Raw genomic sequence first — 21,852 nt, forward strand, 5'->3', positions numbered from 1 at the left:
CTAATTCTGTCCCATGGTTGTTCAGTTCAGTGCCTCTTCCATGCTTTCTGGACATTTTCATGAGATACAAAAATCTTTACATATTGTGTCCACTCCCATGTTTACCTGCATGCTTTTACAGTAAACCAGGATGTTAAACCTTGCTCTGGAATTTGTATGTATTCTTGTTTCCCACAAATGGCATAGATTATTTATGTAGAGGAATTTATTTATATTCTAACATCAACTCTCTACCACCTTTCAGGACCCTATATCTTTAGTGATGGCTCTACTCTCTATCATCCCTCATCCTCTCAATGACATTATCTTAAGCTTATCATCACAGTCAGGGGTGGGAAGCAGTTTCTTTTGGTTTTCTTTTCAGTACTGGGGATTGAACCCAGGAAGGCTTTGCCACTGAGCTACACCCCCAGATCTTTATTTTATACCAGGGATTAAACCCACATCCCCAGCCCTTTTTTATATTTTATTTAAAAAATATTTTTTTGGTTGTCAATGGACCTCTATTTTTACTTACTTATATATGTGGTGCTAAGAATCAAACTCATGCTAGAGTTTGCACATGCTAGACAGGTGCTCTACCACTGAGTCGCCATCCCAGCTCTACATATTCTTAGATAGGGTTGTCACCAAGTTACTTAGGGCCTTGCCAAGTTGCTATGGCTGACTTTGAATTTGTGATCCTCCTGCCTCAGCCTCCCAAGCCGCTAGGATTATAGGAGTGTGCCACCATGCCTGGCCCCAGATTTATTTTGAGACAGGGTCTCACTGCTATAGAGGCTGGCCTCAGATTTGAGATCCTCCTGCATAGGCCTCCCAAGTGGCTGGGAGAACAGGTGTGTACCAACATACCTGGCTTGTATGGGGAAGAGTTTCTAATATTTACATTTGGCCTTTCCTGCCATAATTAATTCTTACACTACAGGCCAGATACATGACATAGGGTTATTCCAAATCACTTTTAGCTACATATTTAAGGACTGTGAAATCACTGGGTGAACTCATTCAGTGGGCTCACTGTCATTCTTTAGTCAAGATGCCATGATTTTTTTTTTTTTTTGCGGCGGGGGTGGGGGACTGGGGATAGAACCCAGAGGCACTTTTGAACCTTTTTTTGTATTTTATTTAGGGACAGGGCCTTCTTAAGTTGCTGAGGTTGGCTTTGAACTCACAAGATATCATGATTTTTATGGCAAGGGATTTTTGGACTCCAAAAGAAAAATAAAACTAGGTTAAGTAGCCAGAACTCTGCTGAGAAGAAAAGTAGGAGCCCACTTGCCCATTGCTACTGCCAATAAATAAAAGGAAAGTCATTTCCTTCTTTCTCCTTTCCATGATTAATATAGTATAGGGGACAGTACTGGGGACTGAATCTGGGGCTTCATACATGCTAGGCAAGTATTCTACCACTGAGCAACACCCCAGTCCTTTGTTTTTGAGAGGGTCTTGCTGAATTGCCCAGGGTGGCCTTGAACTTGAAGATCCTCCTATCTTATCCCTTTGAATAGCTAGGATTACAGTTGTGCACCATCATGCCTGGTTTAGTGGAGGTTCTTAAGAAGCAAATACAGTTTCCCATTAGTAATAGTAAAATAGAATTGGCAGCCAAAGTCCCAACCACCTCATCAATTTAAATAAAATGTTTACTCTGGCTCCAGGAACTATTATGTGTAACTCAGAGGCACTACTAGAAAAAACAGAGAAATCCACCAGGCTACCTTGGAGAAATCTACCCGTTTCAAAACACAGACATGTTCCTGCCTCTAGGAGACAGACAAAAGACACCAGGAGCTTCTGTTACACATGGCAAACTTTTATTTTCATATTAACATTAAAATACAAAACATAAACATAAAAAATATAGAATTTGTATGATTGCATGAATGGTATGACGCTAAATCATGTACAACCAGAGAAATGAAAAGTTGTGCACCTTTTGTGTAAAAACAAACAAACAAACATACAGAATTTGAACAAACAGAAGTCCCATTGCCCTATTTTCAAAGTAGGTGTAAGGATATATACAAAAACAAGATCATTTTGAATTTAACTCCACACCCTTAAATGGGAAAACCTTAGATATGGGATGAAGAAGGAACATGGTAGAACAAACACCCTGATGTGCTTAGGAGAGTACAGTCTGGGTCTATAGATGAGATCTCCTACAACTGTGTGTGGGGATGGGGATAGGAAGTGGGGTAAGGTTTTCTTGTTAGAAAAATCAGTCAGTCATGTGACTTTGCTTCTAAAACATAAAAATTTAGGCTTAGGATAGAGCAAAGTAGTAAAGCGAATGCTTAGCATTTATGAAGTGCTGGGTTTGAGCCCCCCCCATTCACCCACCCCACCAAACTTGAATTTACTATAGAAATGCAGAGACTGCCATGATTTGATATTTTTGCAACTTCCCTGGTAATATATTCCCTGGTTCCTATTCTTGGGAGAATCAATCAGCATTAGTTCAGTTACTTCAAGGCAAGTCAAATCCTAACACTGCCCTGGCCTCAAGAGAAAAGTGGCCATTGCCTGATGTCTACATCCTTTCTGTGGTAATGTGCTGAAGCTACATGTGTTCCTAGTTTTTAATTCAAATCCCATTCTGCCACTGAGGCACTAGGCCAGGGTAGCTCGCTCTCTCTCTTTTTTTTTTTAAAGAGAGAGAGAGAATTTTTTAATATTTATTTATTTTTTAGTTTTTGGCGGACACAATATCTTCGTTTGTATGTGGTGCTGAGGATCGAACCCAGGCTTGAGCCACATCCCCAGCCCCAGGGTAGCTCTCTTAATCATCAACATATCAAAAGGAGTCTCTCCTCTTGAGAAAAAGGGGCTTTTCCTAGGCTGTATACATTGGGTTTTTGAAAGATACCCTCTAACAGAAAGCTGTCATTAAAAGACACCATTAGAACTTCCGGGAAAATCTACTCTATCAATCCCTTGATGGTAAGAAAATCCTGGAAACAACTAAGGAATTGACAGATAAGAACTGTTTTATTAAAAAAAAAAGAAGAAGAAAACTCCTCTACAAATTATTTAATTAAGAAAATCACATTATTAGCCATGTGCTCCCAAGAATATTGATCTGCCCATACCTTCAGGAATGTACTGCTATGGACAGTGATTTCCCAGAAAAGCCTGAGGCAAAGCAGACAAATACAACCTGAGAGTGGATCCTAATGTTGGGCAATGAGAGTTGGTGAGTGCTTTCCCTGTCATCCCCATAGGTCTCCAACCACTAATTATCTTCCTGAGAGTAATCATTTTACTAAGGTTAGGGAGACAAATCAGAGAAACTTGAACAGAAAAGGTTAGGGAGACAAATCAGAGAAACTTGAACAGAAACATGTTTCAAGTGGGGAAGCCTTTACTTAGGTATTATAAACATGCTCAAAAACCCCTTCACTTTGAGGAATTGGCATTATTCAGATAGGAACTCTTATGAAAATGGGAGAAAAACAAGCCCTTCTTTTCTCCACAACAATCTGAACAGCTTTTCTTGCTCTCTTTAGTTCCTAGATCCTGATCTGATATTAGGGGAGATTCAAGTAAAAGCCTTGATCCTTTTCTAGCAGAAGGGAAGAATAGTAGTCTTGAAACACTGGCTTAGATAACCAATCCCGAGTTCCTAATCTATCTGGAAAAGAATGCTCCAACAATTGGTCCCTTTCCTTAGTCTAACAATGCAATAAGCTTAATATATTCAGCATTAGCCAAGGCCCCATACTCCTCATTAGCCATGTCTATCGTTCGACTTAATGAACGCCTTAGCACTATGTGCCTGGAACATGACTACTGATACAATAAAGTATACCAGATGTGTACTACCACACGCTTCTGTTGGGGACAAGAGCATCTAGTTAATAAAAGGTTAATGAGCCTATAAGCTTAAAATAAATCAAATTCTACACAAGGTTCTACAGTGCCCTCTTATGTTCAACAGAAAAAAGACTTTTGCATCCACTAAGCAGGAAGCGGGTTAGCCCCTTAGGATGCAACACAATAAGGCAATTAGCCCAATAGACAAAATGACTCAGGTGGACATCATATCCCCCAGAAAATGTTTGGTGCATCCTCCTGTCCTAAATGACTACTAAGAGGACTCTCTAAAGCAAAGATTTATGAAAGATTCATGAAAGCTTATAACCTGAGAAATGGATAGTATAGATGGAATACCAGTCACTCCTTGGATGGACATAGCAGATACACAATCCATAGTGTTTTGGTGATCTGGATTTCTAGAATCATACTAATCCAAATGAACCATGATCCTCAAATTCTAGCTTGCAGACAATAAGCAGGGATATTGTTCAGGGCTGCTAGGTAATAGCAAACAACATTTAAAGTTAACCAGCAGCCTGTCTGAAGGGTCTTAAGACCAAGGTCACTCCCACTTATAGAAGTGGACAGTTTTCTCTGTTAAGGTAGCCAAGTAGCTGTTATGGTTCACCTCAAATGGGCAGATATCCAAAACAGGCTGATCAGTCTGCAGGTCCTGTAGCAATGAGCCACTGCCAGCATCCCACAGCTAAAGAAAACAAGCAGAGAGAAAGGTCAGCAGTCAGTCAGTTCAGCTGAAGACTTGCTTTCTTTGTCATCAAATAATTCTGGGGGGATGGGGGAAGATGAGAAGCTGCTGCCCTTGGGAGTAAACAGACCCTCCCTAACCTTCACAAGGGTGCACAAAGCCAACACACACATCACTCCACTGTTCATGTATGGTCTTGCCTACTGCAACCAGCAATTAGTTCTACCTGTGAATGAACCTGAAGAGAAAAGCCCAGCACTCATTACTTCCATCTATGTGTCAGGCAGTCTTCTAGGTATTGTCCCTTCTAGGTACAGAAGGGTCAATAAAACAAAGTCAATCTCATAAGCCATGCATCACCCAGAGTAAAAAATTATTAAGCTTTTACCACATCTGTTTTATTGATTTTTTTTTTAAACCAAGGATTGAACCCAGGGGTGCTTAACCATTAAGCCACACCCCCAGCCCTATTTTATATTTTATTTAAAGATAGGGTCTCACTGAGTTGCTAAGTACCTTGCTAATCTGCTGAGGCTGGCTTTGAACTCTCTATCATCCTGCCTTAGTATTAGCCTCCTGAGCTGCTAGGATTACAGGCATGCACCACTGTACCTGGCCACATGTTTTATTAATCCTGTTTTTCCTTGCTGACTTCATGCTGTTTATATCTCTAAAATTAAAGACATTTTCTTATATAACTACAGTCATATCCAGCAAAATGAATGATAATTCCATATTATTATTATATATCTGGTGCATAACAAAATTTTACAATTTTCCACATCAGTACTAGGGACTGAATCCAGGGCCTTGCACATGCTAGGCCAAGTGCTATACTGCTAAACTACATTCTCAGCCCTACAGCTGGTGTGTTTGAATCAGGCTCCAAGTAAGATCTACATTACATTTGGTAGTTACAAACTGTGTGTGTGTGGTGCTAGGTATCAACTATAAGGCTTTGTGCATGCCAGGCAAGCATTTACTGAACTATGCCCTGTCCAGTAATAAACTTTTTTTTTTTGGCAATGGGGATTCAATCTAGGAGTGCTTAACCACTGCCCCCATCTTTAAAAAAATCATTTTTATTTTGAGACAAAATCTTGCTAAATTACATAGGACCTCACTAAGTTGCTGAGGCTAGTCTTAAACTTGTGATTCTCCTGTCTCAGCCTCTGAAGTTGCTGGGATTACAAGCATGTTCCACCATACCTGACCCAATTATAGAATCTTTAATAAGTCTCTTTTATTTTTTTAGTTGTAGATGGACACAATATCTTTATTTTATTTTTAAGTGGTGCTGAGGATTGAACCCAGTGCCTCATCTGTGCAAGGTAAGTGCCCTGCCACTGAGCTACAACCCCAGCCTCAATAAGTCTTTGAATCTACAGTAGATCCAGTGTTACTTTTTTTTTTTTTTCTTCTGCCACTGAATTGTTATGGAAGCAATTCTACAGTAATTCTACAGAATACTCACAATCTGGCTTGGTCTGTTTGCTTTCTGGTGTATCATTTAACTTGTTCCTCTATTCTCTGCAATTCTAGTTAATAAAGTCAGCATTAGATTCTAGAGTGGCACTATCCAATACAGTGGTCCCTAGCCATAAGAATTTATCTTTAAATTAATTAAATTAAAATTAAGTTAAATAAAAATGAAATTCTTCATTTGCACAAACCACATTTCAAGTGCCTATGTGCTTAGTGTGACTGTACTCGACAGCCCCTCTCAGATAGCTTAGAATCAGGTTCAAGAACATCTCATAGGAGGCACCATGTGCTTCATATTGCCTTACATCAAAAAGCTGTATTATTTCTGGCTAACCCATTTATAGTGATGTCAAGATTGATCTACATGTTCAGGTGGTGAAAGGATGATCCCTCCACTCTAAGATTTCACATCTTTTGTTGATTTCATCTGAGCTGATGACACTAATGCATGAATTAATTACTTTATAGTTTCAGTAGAGCATTCATTCATTCATTCATTCATACCAGAGATTGAACCCAGGGGCACTTAATCACTGAGCCACATCCCTAGTCTGTTTTGTTTTTTTAAATTTTGAGATAGGGTCTTGCTAAGTTGCTCATGGTTTCAATCCACCATACCACAAAAAAGGAAAAAAGTTTTGTGGTATGAAACATTACGGCTCATTTAAAAAAAAAAAAAAAAGGAATGAGTGAATCTAGATATTGAAATGGAAAGACACCTAAACTAGGAAGTAAAAGGAAAACAAACAAACCTCCCCCCAAACAAAAGCCAAGTTCAGTGATGCAAGCCCATAATCCCAGTTATTTGGGAGGCTGAGCAAGGGAAATTCCAAGTTTGAGGACAGCCTAGGCAACTTCACGAGAGTGTCTCAAAATTTAAAATAAAAGGGCCTATACACAGTTCAATGGTAATGTGCCTCTGGGTTCAATCCCCTATACCACAAAAGAAAACAAACAAAAGTAAAAAAATGAAAAATATGATGCAGTATGTGAAGTGTGAATTGTATAAAAAATAAAGCAAGCAACCATTGCATCTAGAGATACACGGGATTATGAAGCATAACTCTGTGCATGTGCCGAGTATTGAACCCAGAGCCTTGCACATGCTAGACAAGCTGTCTACCACTGAACTACAACTCGGGCTCTATTAATTTTTTTTTTTTTTGTACCAGGGACTGAACAGGGGCATTCAACCACTGAGCCACAATCCCAGTGCTATTTTGTATTTTATTTAGAGACAGGGTCTCAATGAGTTGTTTAGTGCCTCACTCTTGCTGAGGCTGGCTTTGAACTCACGATCCTCCTTCCTCAGGCTACCAAGCCACTGGGATTATAGGTGTGCACCACTGTGCCTGGCTATTAACTAATTTTTAAAAATACAAAATAAAATAGAACAGGCTTACCAGAGCAGAGTTTGATGCTTCATCCCCAGTACACACCAGGATGCTACCATCATTCTCTGGGCTTTGAAAAATGGCACTCTTGGTCAATAGTTTGCAAGTGGGTCCCCCAAAGAATGTTTGCACAGGGTGGCAGGAACAAATTGGTTCTCCAGCATCATCCAGTTTGTAGGACATTTCCAGCAGCACACTTCGTAGGGTGTTGTGGTTTTTATCTATGGGACACAGAAATCAGTGCTGGCCCATGGGGATGGTTCAAAGAAATAAAAAGCACCTGAGCTCTAAGACACTTAAGATAGTTGAGTAGGAAAAGTAATAAGTACATTAAACCACAAAAATAGCTACAAAGCAAACACAGTAACACAGCACAAGTGAAATTCAGAACCCTAGGCTAGGATGAAACAAGTTTACAACAGATTTTTGCCTCAGAGAAACAATTCTGAGAATGCATTATCCATTTAGTAAAATCATTATATCCTGCCAGGCCTTTGCTGGGGAATTTTTCTCTCAAGAGTGCTGACTAAAAGCATTTTTTCCTTTCCCCAATGAGGACCCCACTGGAACTGCACATTTTATAAAGTAAAAAGCACGATATTAGAGAAGAAACATAGTCAAGAGAGGCAAACAAAAGCTGGAGAACAAAATGAGACTCCCAAGCTTTCTACACAGTCATAACAAATTATCCTTGGATATAGTGGACTCATGGGATGACTAAGAGCCAAAGGGCCAGAAAGGTCAAAGAGACACTTTCCCAGTTCAAATGCAACTTCAATAATTAGATCCATTCAAAGGTAGCTGAAGTGTGGGCACTCTAATGATCAACTCTGACCAAATTGTCAGAAATATATCTGCTTGTCATGTTTAATGCAAGTGCTGCCTTGGCATCCATTTTTAGACCTGACCTAAGCTTGAAAACCTATCTCAATACTTTTCGCCTAGTTAAAACTTCCCCTCCCCCTGCATGGTTGTTTGCAATATAGCCCATTTGTTCCTTATCCAACTGATCAAAAATTTAGTATACCCCAAAACTGTTGACCACAATAAAATCTAATGGTCAACAGTCATGTAAATAAATCTTCTTTTCATGTGTGTTTTTTTTTCTCTTGCTCTTTAGCTGCTGGTTGGGCATGTGTGTCCCAGAAAGCTTCTCCTTATTCCCACTGGCTCTGCAAGGCACAATGCCTTTTCTCTGGAAAATGTAAATAATAAACTCCTGTGCTGCGCCCCGTTTCATCTGATTGACATACTTAAATCTAACTTTAGGTTTGAGATTATCTTAAAGAGTGGCTATCTTAACAGGAATAAAATGGTCTCAGCCAGCTAAGAGCCCCCCCCCCCCCAAGGTGTCTGCCAGTATGACCAAAGGAATACTTGGTGACAAGTCTCAGGCACTTAGGCATTAGGCTATTTGCCAGGATAAACAAGTATCCTATGAAAGGCACACTGTAAAGAAACACAAGTAAATCCCCAAAGCCCTCTTAGGGTACGGCTAGAGTTTACAGGGATTCTCCTGAGAGACCTCAAGATCAAATTAGGAAAAAACCTACAACAATGACCATTATAGTTCATCAAGAATTTTCTAAGAACCTGTGACTTTTAAGAACAGTCAGCTATCAGGATTTTCAACCCTGGTTCTGGAGACAGCGTAGTTTAGCTGGCTAGGTGCACATACCCATATTTGACAGTCTTCTCTTATTTACCTGGTTTGCCTCAAATAAGAACAGTTAATACCCTAGTCTGGGCCATACATGGCTGCCTTCCTTTGCACCTTTTTTTTTTTTTAAACTGGGGATTGAACTCAATTTTATTTTTTATTTTGAGATAGGGTCTCACTAAGTTGCTTAGATTGCATATGGAAGTCACCATGCCCTGCCGCCTCTACCTCTTTTAGGTGAAGTGAGGGTCAGGCAGAAGATATGAAGCTGATCTGAAGGTGGCTCAATGCCCTCAAGAGTAGGCTTCCTCATTCCATTACTGCTTTAAGAAATAGTGGTTAATTGACTTCCAGAAGTACCAGGCAGAATTTGTTCTAGTTCTCAGAAATAAAGAGCAGGAAGGCAGGCACTATTGGAGGAACTGAGAGCCATCAGCTTTACTGTAGTAGCAAGAGCTATAACCCAACCCGTTAACCTGTGAGGAGCTTACTGTAGCCACCCAAAGGAGAGCCTAACTCTTCTTCCCTCTCCTACTACCCAGTGGCTCCCAAATAAAACCAGAGGAGGCCTTAAAGGACTCCAACACTCACCAGGCCTGTAGGTCACAAGACAGTGTCGGGTGCGGCTCTCCGTCTGAAAGTCTACATAGCCCCCTGGCTCTAAGGGCAGCACATGAGGCCAATGAGAGAAGCCCACTTTTAGCTCCCAGAAGGAAGCATTCTCCAATGTTCCAGCTAGCACCCCACCATATGGAAATACAGCGGAGGCAGCTCTCGGTATATATGAAAGAGATACCAGTGGGCATCTGAAGGAAAAGAAAAAAAAAACCATGCATCAAATTCCAAATACAATACTTGGACTGCTTCAGATCCCACTACCAGTAGAATCCTGGATTATATCCCTACGTCTACAGAAGAGGTTAACAGACCCATGGGCCAATATCCCCTAACATCTGACAAAACAACACTTGAGCTGGAATCTGTGGCAAATGTCTGTAATCCCAGTTTCCAGGCTGAGGCAGAAGCACTGCAAGTTCAAGACCAGGGTTGGTAACAGCAAGACCCTGTCTCAAAATAACAAGGGCTGGGGGGATGTAACTCAGTGGTAGAGGAGTGCATACCTAGCATGTTGAAGGCCATGTGTTCAAACAAACAAAACCCAAAAGAACCCCAAACTAAAAACCCTCTGTGTGGGGGGGGTGGGTGGGGGAGAGAAGCCTCAGCACCCTTCAAAAGTAGACAGGAATGTAGGTACATGCCACACCTGGCCCCTTGCTATTTTTAATTTAAATTATTATACATTAATGGCAGTTATCTATTTGCCTGGAGTTCACATCAATCACTTTCATGTCCATGGATCACATCACTGAAGCATGATTCCTTTCTATCTTATTTAAGATATTTTCTATTTTGGCCAGGCCACAGAATCTACTCACCTTCTGAGAACTTTTTATACCTCCAAGACAGTTCACATGGTGTTCTACACATTCTGAGAAGCCACGGTGGTGCAAATGGCCAACCAATACCAGAATATGGGCAGATTTTTTTTTATAAACCTTTAAATCCCAGAACTAGATTAAAAATGATACAGCAATATGGCATCCTTAGGCCAACCTGCACTTTTTTTTTTTTTGGCGGGGGAGGGGGTTGAACCTGAAGGATATGGAAATGACAGCCTAAAATGACACCCCCCAAGATAGTGTGTAACCCAGGAGGAGAGAGAGAGGGAGAAGCCAAAACACTAATCCTTCCCCAGTGACAAAACAATCCCTGGGAAGGAGACACACATAAATCCTAAAATGGCAGTCACTGGGAAGAGGACAAGTATTGATCCTTTCCCAAGTAAATTCTCACCCAATGACAGTGAAACTACACATTAAACCTGTCCCTGTGACAATATGCTGTCCTCTGGAGGACAAGATAAGCTCTAAGCTCTGAACCCTCCATCCTTGCCCTGCAAAAACACTGCCTAGTAAAAACAAGTCTCACATTTTCACAATCTCTTTCCTGAATGCCCAAACTGATAAGCAACCTCTCAGTGTGTAACCTATAAAACCCCAAGCTCCCTCTGTAACCGGGGGCCGTTTTCTACCCAGAAAGTGAACACAACCGATGCCTGACTCCACTGCTAAATAAAAGACAGTGCTGACCCATGAAGTCTGCTCTCATCTGGTTATTTGTACTTTCATTATGGTGCTGAAACCATTTTGACTATTTTTGCTAACAAAACCCAAGGACACTTTACCCACCTTGCCATATTCCCACTCCTAGCCTTTTAAAATTTTAAGATCTGATCTAGCTGTGCTGCTGAGGCTGGCCTTGAACATGCAAATCTCCTCTCATAGCCTCCAAAGTTTCTGGGATCCGGGAATGGGCCATCACTGCTACCACCAAGCCCAGCAGATTAAACCATAATTAGGCTTTTTTTTTGGGGGGGTACTGGAGATTAAACTCAGGGACACTCCACCACTGAGCCACATCCTCAGCCCTATTTTATTCAGAGACAGGGTCTCACTAAGTTGCTTAGTGCCTCGCTTTTGCTGAGGCTGGCTTTGAACTCACAATTCTCCTGCTTCAGTGTCCCAAGCCACTGGGATCAAAAGCATGTGCCACTGTGGCTGGCTATTAGGCTATTCTTTTAAAATCTTTTATTTTTTAATTTTAGGTGGACACAATATCTTTATTTTTATTTTTTTAATGTGGTGTTGAGGATCAAACCCAGCGCCCCATGCGTGCCAGGCGAGCGCGTTACCACTTGAGCCACATCCCCAGCCCTTAAAATCTCTCTTTTTTTTTTTAAAGAGAGAGAGAGAGAGAGAGAATTTTAATATTTATTTATTTTGTTTAGTTCTCAGCAGACACAACATCTTTGTTTATATGTGGTGCTGAGGATCGAACCCGGGCCAAACGCATGCCAGGCAAGCGCGCTACCACTTGAGCCACATCCCCAGCCCTTAAAATCTCTTTTGAGTGCCAATTAAGTAGTTGTTTCAGCAAGTCTATGTTAATCACATTTAATGGGCCAAGAAACACCACCAAGGTTACATTTATAAGTTGTAGACCTGGTTCTAAACACAGATAGAATTATATTTTGCCATGCTGGATGATTACTGACTCTTATGAACCTGGTTATACGTGAAACCAGAGTTTTCTACCATGTGAAATATCAAGGACACAAATTTTAAGGACCTTAATAATTCTGAAATAGAGACTGTTGATCAACTGTGGAATACCCTCTGAAGAGAGGGCGAATACACTTACAATCTAAAAGCAAGCTACTATCTATAGAAAAAAAGTGAGTGGTTTCTTACCTGGCCTTCTGAGGTACTAACTCCTGCATATGACAACTTGTGTTTCTCAGGTCATAGACTAGAATCGAACCATTGGCTAGTCCGGCATAGATGTAATTGTTTTCATCATGGCACCAGCAACAGCTCCAGACAGGACGTCCGGTATTGTAAGTCTGGACAACAGTATTGGTCTCCAGGCTATGGAGTTATGAGAGATTTTTTTTTTACTACTAAATCAAATACATGATGAAGAGGCAAAAATTATCAAATGATGATAATCTCTACTGAGGATGAAGGGGTGGAGAATAGGCCCCAGGGCATTTCCCTTATTTGCAGTTGTTCCCCCACCCATATTGTCTGTAGTAAATTAGAGCTTCTGTCATTTAGAAGCTCAGGCCTCGGAGGGAAGGCAGAAAGGGAAACAGGGAGGACACAAAAGGAACTCAGACTGACTGGCACCTGACCCGTTCTTGACTCAATTAGCTGACCACCCCAGTACAACAGGCCCCAACAACTTCCCTAGGCTCCTGTCCCACCCCTAAATAAACCCACCAAACCAAACATCCTATAACCTCGCTCAGCTGAACCTTATAACACTCAGACCCTTGTTTTCTACCCCAAAAATGTGCTCCTTTGCTGCTTAATAAAAGCATCATTGATCCGTCAAAGTCTGTTCCCATTTCAGTTATATTTTGGTTTTAGAGAACACAAACCCAAACTGTCTGGATTCTCAATTTCCTTTAGGAATTACACAGATAACCCCTTTAAATTTCAAAACTTTGGGGCTATAGCCTTTCCTCTTGAGTTAAAGAATAAATTAAAAGAATATATTAACAGTACATTCCCCACTTCTCATTACCTTCACCACCTGTTACTTACATTACACACATAATCAATACGCCATTTCACCATCTCTAGAATATTACTCTCATCTGCACAGTTTAAAATATATTTTGTAACACATGTAATTTTAAAGAAACAGCATATTGCAGTTTAGTATGTTCACTTTTAAACAGAATCAATTTTATGTAGATCTCAAAAGATAAGGCTTTAGACCAATAAAAGAGAGTTAAGGGCACCATAACATCAATATTAATTTGATGCAACCCAGACCCCTGACTTATTTACCTAGTCAGTTTAATAGTATTGTCTAGAGAAGCAGAGAGCAGCAAGCCTTTGGAACGACTACTAAAAGCCAGTCCTCGGATCTGTTTGCCATGCATTGGAATATACTGACTGCTTTTCATGTTGGCAGTACTCAACATCTTAACACCAAAGCCTACCAAAGAAGAGAGTAAAAAAACAGTTCAGTTAAAGTTAATTCAGGACCAATGAAAACTATCTTTTCAAGTAGCTCCTTTGTTTATCTTTCTTGGCACATAAATCCTCCAGAAACAGAAGGTCAAACAAAGAAAACAAAAATTCCCCAGTGCAATAATTTACTTAAAGCATGTACAATACATCCCTAATGTCTATTAATAGATGAATGAATAAACAATTATATATACAGACAATGTAATATTACCCAGCAATTAAAAGAACTATTGAATTACACAAAAATATGGACAAATCTTTTTTAAAAAATATGCTGAAAGTCAAAACAAAGAATAACAATGCACTATAAAACTCTAGAAAATGCAAACTAATCTACATAAAAAGCAGGTCAGGGCTGAGGATATAGCTCAGTTGGTAGAGTGCTTGCCTCACATGCCCAAGGCCCTGGGTTAAATCCCTAACACCTCAAAAAAAAAAAAGAAGCATTTATTTGGAGATGGGGAGAAGAGGAAATACCATGTGGAAGGGATTACAAAAGTGACAAGAAAACTTTTGGCATGATAAATATGTTCATTATATCTTGATGCAGTGATGGTTTCAGGGGTGTACACATATCAAATCACATACTTTAAACATACAGTTTAGTTTATATCAATGAAGCTGTTGAGAGACAGAGTATTGCATCTGAAGCACAGATACTCAAAATGCAGAAAGCACACAACAGTAAAGAATGGAGATAAGGCTGGGTGTGGTAAGGCACACCTATAATCCCAGACTTTGGAGGCCAGGGCAGATATATTGCAAGTTGGAGGCCCGACTGAGAAAACCTCTGCAACTTAGCAAGATCCTGTCTCAGAATAAAGAACTGGAGGGGTCTGCTCAGTGCTTGTACTCCGTGTTCAGAGTACTTGCTTCGCAGATGTGAGGCACTGTGTTCGATCCTCAGCACCGCATAAAAATAAATAAAATAAAGGTATTGTGTCCTCAACTAAAAATATTATTATTTTTTTAAATTGTTGATAGATCTTTATTTTATTATTTATATGTGGTGCGAGAATTGAACCCAGTGCTTCACACGTGCCAGGCAAGTGTGAAGCTGAGCCACAGCCCCAGTCCTAAAAATATTAATAATAATAATAAAATAAAGGACTGGGGATGTAGTTCAGTGATAAAAGACCCAGAGGTTTGATCCCTAGTACTGGGGGTGAAAAAACAAAAAGGGATACAATAATAACCAATTTGAGGAAAACCAGAGGTTTTATTTGATCATAAATCATTTTATTAATGTATTGGATGGGGTCAGGCACAGTGACACGTACCTGTAAATCCCAGCTACTAGGAAGGCCAAGACAGGAGAATTCCAAGTTTCAGGATAACCTGGACAACTTAGCAAGATCCTGACTCAAAATTAATAAAGGGCCAGGCATGGTGGTCCATATCAGTAATCTCAGTGATTCAGGAGGCTAATCCAAGTTGGAGGCCAGCCTCAGGAACTTAGCAAGACTGTCTCAAAAAATAAAAGGGGCTACGGAGGAGAATCAGTGGTTAAGCGCCCCTATGTCAATCCCTGGCACCGCCCCACAAATATAAGGTAAAGGATGTAGCTCAGTGGCAGAGCACTTGCCTAGCATGTGTGAGATGGTGGGTTTAATCCCTAGTACTAAAAAAAAAAAAATTTAAATCTTAGATGGGATCTAAGAATATTATAAAAAATCCTTTTACTTTATGCTTAAGTGGAAATTTTTTTTTTTTTTTTGTACTGGGGATTGAACTCAGGGACACTTAACCATTGAGCCACATCCCCAGGCCTTTTTGTTTTGTATTTAGAGACAGGATCTCTGAGTTGCTTAAGGCCTTGCTAAATTTGCTAAAGCTGGCTTTGAATTTTTAACCTTCCCACCTCCGAGCCTCTAGGATTACAGGAGTACACCACTGGGCCTAATTGGAAATTCATGATAGCCTAGCATGTGTTAGGCGCTCTACTGCTGAGCCACAACCCCAGCCCTGGAATACTTTTTATTTTGAAAAAGAATCTCATTAAGTTGCTTAGAGCCTTGTTACATTGCAGAGACTGGCCTTGAACTTGTTAAAAAAAAAAAAAAATCACATGATAAAGCCAGTAGAAAGAAACATCTGGGGGCTGGGGTGTGGCTCAGTGGTAGAGTGCTTGCCTAGCACTGGGTTTGGATTCAATCCTCAGCAACACATAAAAATAAATAAAATAAGGGTGTTGTATCCAAAAAAAAAAAGAAAGAAACATCTGTAACATCTACGAACAATTTCATTGGGCATGTGAGGACATTTGGTTTGCAATAGTAAGAAAATCTAAATTAAACTTTACATGCACAAAATAAGAAAATAATTAGCACATGTATTATATAATTAATGCATTCTCCAAGTTCTTTTATTTGGAATTTGAACACTATTGAATATAAGTATTAAATTTTGTCTTAACTTGAATTAGCCCTCAGAATACTTTTGTCACACATTTCAGGTCTAAAATGAAACTAAGCTGAATGGGACATATGGGGAGTGATTTGTTCTCTTTAGACTATAACACTGACTCACACTTCTATGTACCTCCTATTGAAACCTGAATTCTCCAAAAAAGGAGAGAAGAAGATATAAACAGAGTAGAATAACAAACACGATAGCTGTGGTTCTGAATTGTTTACCTGGAAGGAAGGAAGCCTGAGGAGAAGGCTGTGATATCACCAGGCAGCTCATAGCATCACAGTATGCCATGATTCGGCAGTTTCCTGTCTGAGATACTGTGAAGGTCTTTTGGAAGTGGTACTTGTGCTGGCCCTGGCTGGAGGGCAGGCAGTTTAGGAAACTTGCCTGGGAGCTCCCGGGTTGCTGTGCAATCTGATCTCGATGCTGTATAACAAGTTTTTGCAAATCCTAAAATAAAAAAGGTTTTGTAAACGCAAAGCTGTTTTATTTGACATTTCCTCCAAGAACAATTTCTTGCCAGGGAAGATGATGTATGCCAGTGCCCAGTGACTCAGGAGGCTGAGGATCCCAAGTCTGAGGCCAGGCTCAGCAACTTACTGAGGCCCTAAGCAGCTTAGTGAAACCTTGCCTTCAAAAACAAGGGCTGGGATGATTGTAGCTCAGTAACGAGAGTGCTTGCTTTGCACATGTGAGGCACTGGGTTCGATCCTCAGAACATAAACACAAATAAAGGTATTATTATGTTCATTTACAACTAAAATATATTAAAACAAAAACAAACAAACAAAAAAACCACAAACACAAAACACCTTGATCTGCTGGGCAAGGTGGCACATGTCTGTAATCCCAGTGGCTAGGGAGGCTGAGATAGAAGGATCGCAAGTTCAAAGCCAGCCTCAGCAAAAGTTAGGCCCTAGGCAACTCAGTGAAAGACCCTGTCTCTAAATAAATCACAAAACAGGGTTGGGGATATGGCTCAGGGGTCAAATGCCCCTGAGTTCAATCCCTAGTACCCAGCTCCCCACTCCCAAAAAAACTTGGAAGAAAGAGTTCTTGTACTAAATATTACCATGAATTCTAGAGAACTGAGTTTTTAGAGTATTTTAACAATCAATGAAATAGGGAGAGCACAGAAGGACAACTTCATTTTATTGGTAGATTTGGGGAGGTAAAAATGACTTTAGTAAGCTGAGCATTCTCAGTTGGTGTTCAATTTTTCTAAAGTTCTGATTGTAGCAGAATCCATCATGAAGTGTGTTTCAGACAAATAGCCTAATCAGACAGAGAATGAACTGGTCATGTTTCCTTCTTTAACAAATTGATAAATCCTATTTATGTTTGTGATGAACCTAAGTAAATATTTAGATTCCTATTATTTGGAGGATTGAACCTGGGCCTTGTATATGCTAAGCATATACACTACCACTGAGTTGTAGACACAGCTCTGTTCTTCAATTCTGAATTCAAAATTTAAGTCACAAGAGCAAACTCACCTGGACGCGACTGTGAAGTTTAGTGCATTCATCAGTGAGAACTTGAAGTTGAAGTCGGCACTGTGCAGACTCTAACTCAGCCTGCTTTCTGAGCATTTGCTCCTTCAGTAAAGCACTAGAAATGGAAAGACAGCAATAAACGTGGATCAGAAAGGTTACAGTACAGAAAGATGTCTTATCAAGATGGCATAGTATGTTCACACTGTCATATACTTTGCTATAAATCTATCAGGCTAGTGGATAATATACACTGAGTCATAAACAAAAGAGAAAAACCTCTCCAATTCAAGGAACTACAAGAAACAGGAACTACAAGAGAGTATAGCACGCAGGGTTTAAAACCAACTCATGAGCCTACTGTATTTTCTTTCTTTCTTTTTTTTTTTTTTTGTACAGACACATCCCCAGCATGTTTTTAAAATATTTTATTTAGAGACAGGATCTCACTCAGTTGCTTTGAACTTACAATCTGCTTCAGCCCCTCAAGCCACTGGGATTACAGGTGTGCACCACCATGTCCAGCTGGATTTTGTTTTTAAGGCAAGCAATGATGTCAGGAATTTGCCTCTTACTGGGAAATGGGAACTAAAAAAGGTTTTATGTCAAAAGGAGGGAAAAAAGAACAAAGCCAACTCTCTGCTTCCAGCTAGAGCAAATGTGATTAAAAGAATGTGTTGAATTAAAACAATAAGCTATTAGTTGTTAATGAAATACTCAAATAAAATCACCAAAAAAGGGGCTGAATTAAAGAGATAAAAGTATATACCTAGCAAATGCTAATAAAATAAAAATCAGTCATAATTAAGGCAAAAAGCATGATCAGGCAATAGCCAGTAATCCATCCCAGTGACTTGTGATGCTGAGGCAGGAGGATCACCAGTTTGAGTTCAGCCTGGGCAACTTACACCATGACTCTAAAATAAAAAGGGGGTTGGGGTTGTAGTTCAGAGGTAGAGCGCTTGCCTAGCCCATGTGTGGCACTGGATTTGATTCTCAGCTTCATATAAAAATAAATAAATAAAGGTATTGTGTCCACCTAAAAGGACACAAGGGATATAGTTTCAATCACTGTTGCCAATGCCAAACCATTAACGAGGAAAGGAGTTTAAGAAAAAAGGTTTATTGCTTTGCTACCAAAGGAGAAACAGAGGGGACTCCTGTCCCAAAGGCTGTGATAGAACAGGACGGGGGGTGGGTGGGTTATCAAGGCAATTCAGAGAAGATTTAGGGAAAAGAAGATCAGGGAGAAGTGAGAGGTTTAGGGAAAAGATTGGGAAAAAGAAAAAAACATGTAAGTTTCAAAGCCACAAGAGATACAGTCAAAGCATCAAGTGAACCCGTTACATCCTCAGTACTACACACATACATAATAAAGCATGAAGATATAAACAACAATATATAATACATATTCACCAAAAGTAACAATCTTAAATTTGCACATACCTAAAAAGTTTCAAAATATTAAATGCAAAAACAAGGACTGAATTACATTCCAATAAAATCAAAAAGAAAAAAATGATGAAAATTGGAAGGGAAGAGATAAAGCTGCCTATACTTATTTATTTTCAAGAAAAATTCTAGTGAACTCAAAACTATTATGGTTCATCGAGGTTGCTTGAATTAAGACCAAGAAAAGCAGACCTGCTGAGTGCAGTGGTGCACATCAGGAAGGCTAAGGCAAGAGGATCACAAGTTTGAGGACAGCCTCAGCAACTTAGTGAGACCTTGTCTCAAAATCAAGTTCTAGGTCAGTGTAGGCACTTCTATAGAGAAAGACCTTTCTCAAAACAAAACCTAGAAAGGGCTCAGTGGTAAAGCACTTGCCTAGCATGTGTGAAGGCCCTGTGTTCAATCTCCAGAACCATAAACCAAAACAACAACAATAAAAAACCAAAACCAAAAAAATCGGGACTGGAGTTGTGGTTCAGTGGCAGAACACTTGCCTAGCATGTGTGAGGCACTGGGTTCGATCCTTAGTACCACATAAAAATAAACAATTAAAATAAAGGTATGCTATCAACCTACAATTTTTTTTTTAAATGATATCAATGGACTGGGCCTGGGGCTCAGTGACAGAGCACTTGCCTAGCATGTGTGAGGCACTGGGTTCAATCCTCAGTACCACATAAAAAAAACCCAAATATATAAAAATAGAGCTATTATGTCCATCTACAACTAAAAATAATTCTTAAAAAATGATAGACTCGTTAGAAAAAAATCAATAAGATTCCCTACTTACCAGACAACTGATTAGTGAAGGGAATTAAAAAAAAAATCATTACCAACAACAATTTTAACAATGACAATCTAGGAATAAAGTTAAAGGATTCAGAAGATCTTTATGAAGCAAAGTATATTCAAAACACAGAAAACCAGAAAAAAAAAAAAAGGAAGGATATTATACAATGTTCATAGCTAGAAAAGACATCATGAAGATTATAACTCCTCAAGTTAACTCTAAAAATTTAATGCTATTTTAATCAAGAGCCCAAAGGATTTACTTATTTTTATTTTTGTGGTACTGGGAATTGAACCCCCCGGATATTCTAACACTGAGCTACATCCCAGCCGCCCCGCTTTGGTACCAGAGATTGAATGCAGGGGCACTTAACAATTGAGCCATATCCCAAGCCCTTTGTTTTATTTATTTATTTATTACTGATTGATTGTACATGGATTGAACTCTGAGGCTCTCAACCACTGAGCCTCATCCCTAGCCCTATTTTGTACTTTTATTTAGACAGGGTCTCATTGAGTTGCTTAGTGCCTCGTTGCTGCTGAGGCTGACTTTGAACTCTCAATCCTCCTCTCTCAGCCTCCCGATTACAGGTATGTGCCACCATGTCTGGCTTTGACCCCTTTATTTTGATACAGGGTCTCACTAAATTGCCTAGGCTGCCCTCCAACTTGTGATCCTCTCGCCTCAAATCTCCCTCTCACCTCAATATCCCACTTGAGTTCACATGTGTGTGCCACTCAGTTTTATATGGAACTTAAAAATTGATTTTAGCTGGTATGATGGCCCAAGCATGTAATCCCAGCTGCTCAGGTATCTGCAGCAGGAGGATGAAAAGTTCGAGGTCAGCCTAAGGCTCAATGTCTTAAATTGTAACAATATAATGTTTACACAAAGTATAAAAACTTTCTAAGCCACACAATATTTAATCATTCTTGGGAATGATAAACAATTTATAAAAGTGGTTTTATCTCTGCTGGGCACTGTGGCGCACACCTATAATCCCAGCAGCTCGGGAGGCTAAGACAGGAGGATCATGAGTTCAAAGCCAGCCTCAGCAAAAGCAAGGTGCTAAGCAACTTAGCAAGAATCTGTCTCTAAATAAAATTCAAAATAGGGCTGGGGATATGGCTCAGTGGTTGAGTGTATCTGATTCAATCCCTGGTACCAAAAAAAAAAGTGTTTCTCTTTTCCTCCCTCTCATTTTTTAAATGCCCAGACTGATCTCTAACATATGGGCTCAAGTGATCCTCTCATCTCAGTCTCCCCAATAGTTAGGACTATAGATATGCTACCACACTCGGCTAGGATTTATTCCTTTAGCCAAACCTATAGATTTTGCCTTTTTATTTATTTTAATAGCATTGGGGATGGAACCTGAGTCCTCATACATACAAGGCAAGCACTCTAAACTGAGCTACATTCTATGCCTTTTTTTATGTGCTTTATTCCCCACCTTTGGTACTGGGAATTTAACCCAGGGGTACTTTACCACTGAGCCATATCCTAAGCCCCTTTTTATTTTAAATTTTGAGACAGTGTCTTACTAAATTGCTTAGGACCTTGCTAAATAGCTGAGGTGGCCTGTTTAAGGTTCTTTTTAACATTTTCTGTATCAGGAATTGAACCCAGGTGCACTTAACCACTCAGTCACATCCCCAGCCCTTTTTTGGTATTTTAATATTTAGACAGTGACAGGCTAAATTGCTGAGGCCGGTTTTAAAGTTGCAATCCTCCTACTTCAGACACCTCAACCACTGGGATGACAGTTGTGTGCCACCGTGCCAGGCTCTTTAATGTTCTTCTTTTTAGTTGTAGTTGGATACAATATCTTTATTTATTTTTATGTGATGCTGAGGATTGAACCCAGGGCCTCACCCATGCTAGGTGAGTGCTCTACCTCTAACCCACAACCCCAGCCCCCTCTTTAATATTCTTAAAGCATATTTTACATAGTAGCCTTTGTTTGGTACTGTGGATTGAATTCAGCGGTGCATTACCACTAAGTTACATCCCAACCCCCTCCCTTTAAATATT

The 21,852-nt window shown here is 39.9% G+C and overlaps 1 protein-coding gene across 1 annotated transcript in view; it reads right to left on the reverse strand.

Annotated features, from left to right (window-relative positions):
- Nucleotides 1–1,811: 1,811 nt before the first annotated feature.
- Rfwd3 (ring finger and WD repeat domain 3) overlaps nucleotides 1,812–21,852 on the reverse strand; it is a 40,319-nt gene continuing 20,278 nt past the window's right edge. Inside the window, exons 7-13 of the mRNA XM_071604419.1 lie at nucleotides 17,580–17,694; nucleotides 16,305–16,533; nucleotides 13,483–13,633; nucleotides 12,376–12,552; nucleotides 9,656–9,870; nucleotides 7,414–7,625; nucleotides 1,812–4,525 (exon numbers count right to left, since the gene is read on the reverse strand). Of these exons, the coding sequence (XP_071460520.1) occupies nucleotides 4,382–4,525; nucleotides 7,414–7,625; nucleotides 9,656–9,870; nucleotides 12,376–12,552; nucleotides 13,483–13,633; nucleotides 16,305–16,533; nucleotides 17,580–17,694 (1,243 nt within the window). The 3' untranslated portion in view covers nucleotides 1,812–4,381. The remainder of the gene's footprint in view (nucleotides 4,526–7,413; nucleotides 7,626–9,655; nucleotides 9,871–12,375; nucleotides 12,553–13,482; nucleotides 13,634–16,304; nucleotides 16,534–17,579; nucleotides 17,695–21,852) is intronic.

Source organism: Marmota flaviventris, chromosome 18 (genome assembly GCF_047511675.1).
Source record: "Marmota flaviventris isolate mMarFla1 chromosome 18, mMarFla1.hap1, whole genome shotgun sequence".
In the NCBI taxonomy this organism is placed as follows: Eukaryota; Metazoa; Chordata; class Mammalia; order Rodentia; family Sciuridae; genus Marmota; species Marmota flaviventris.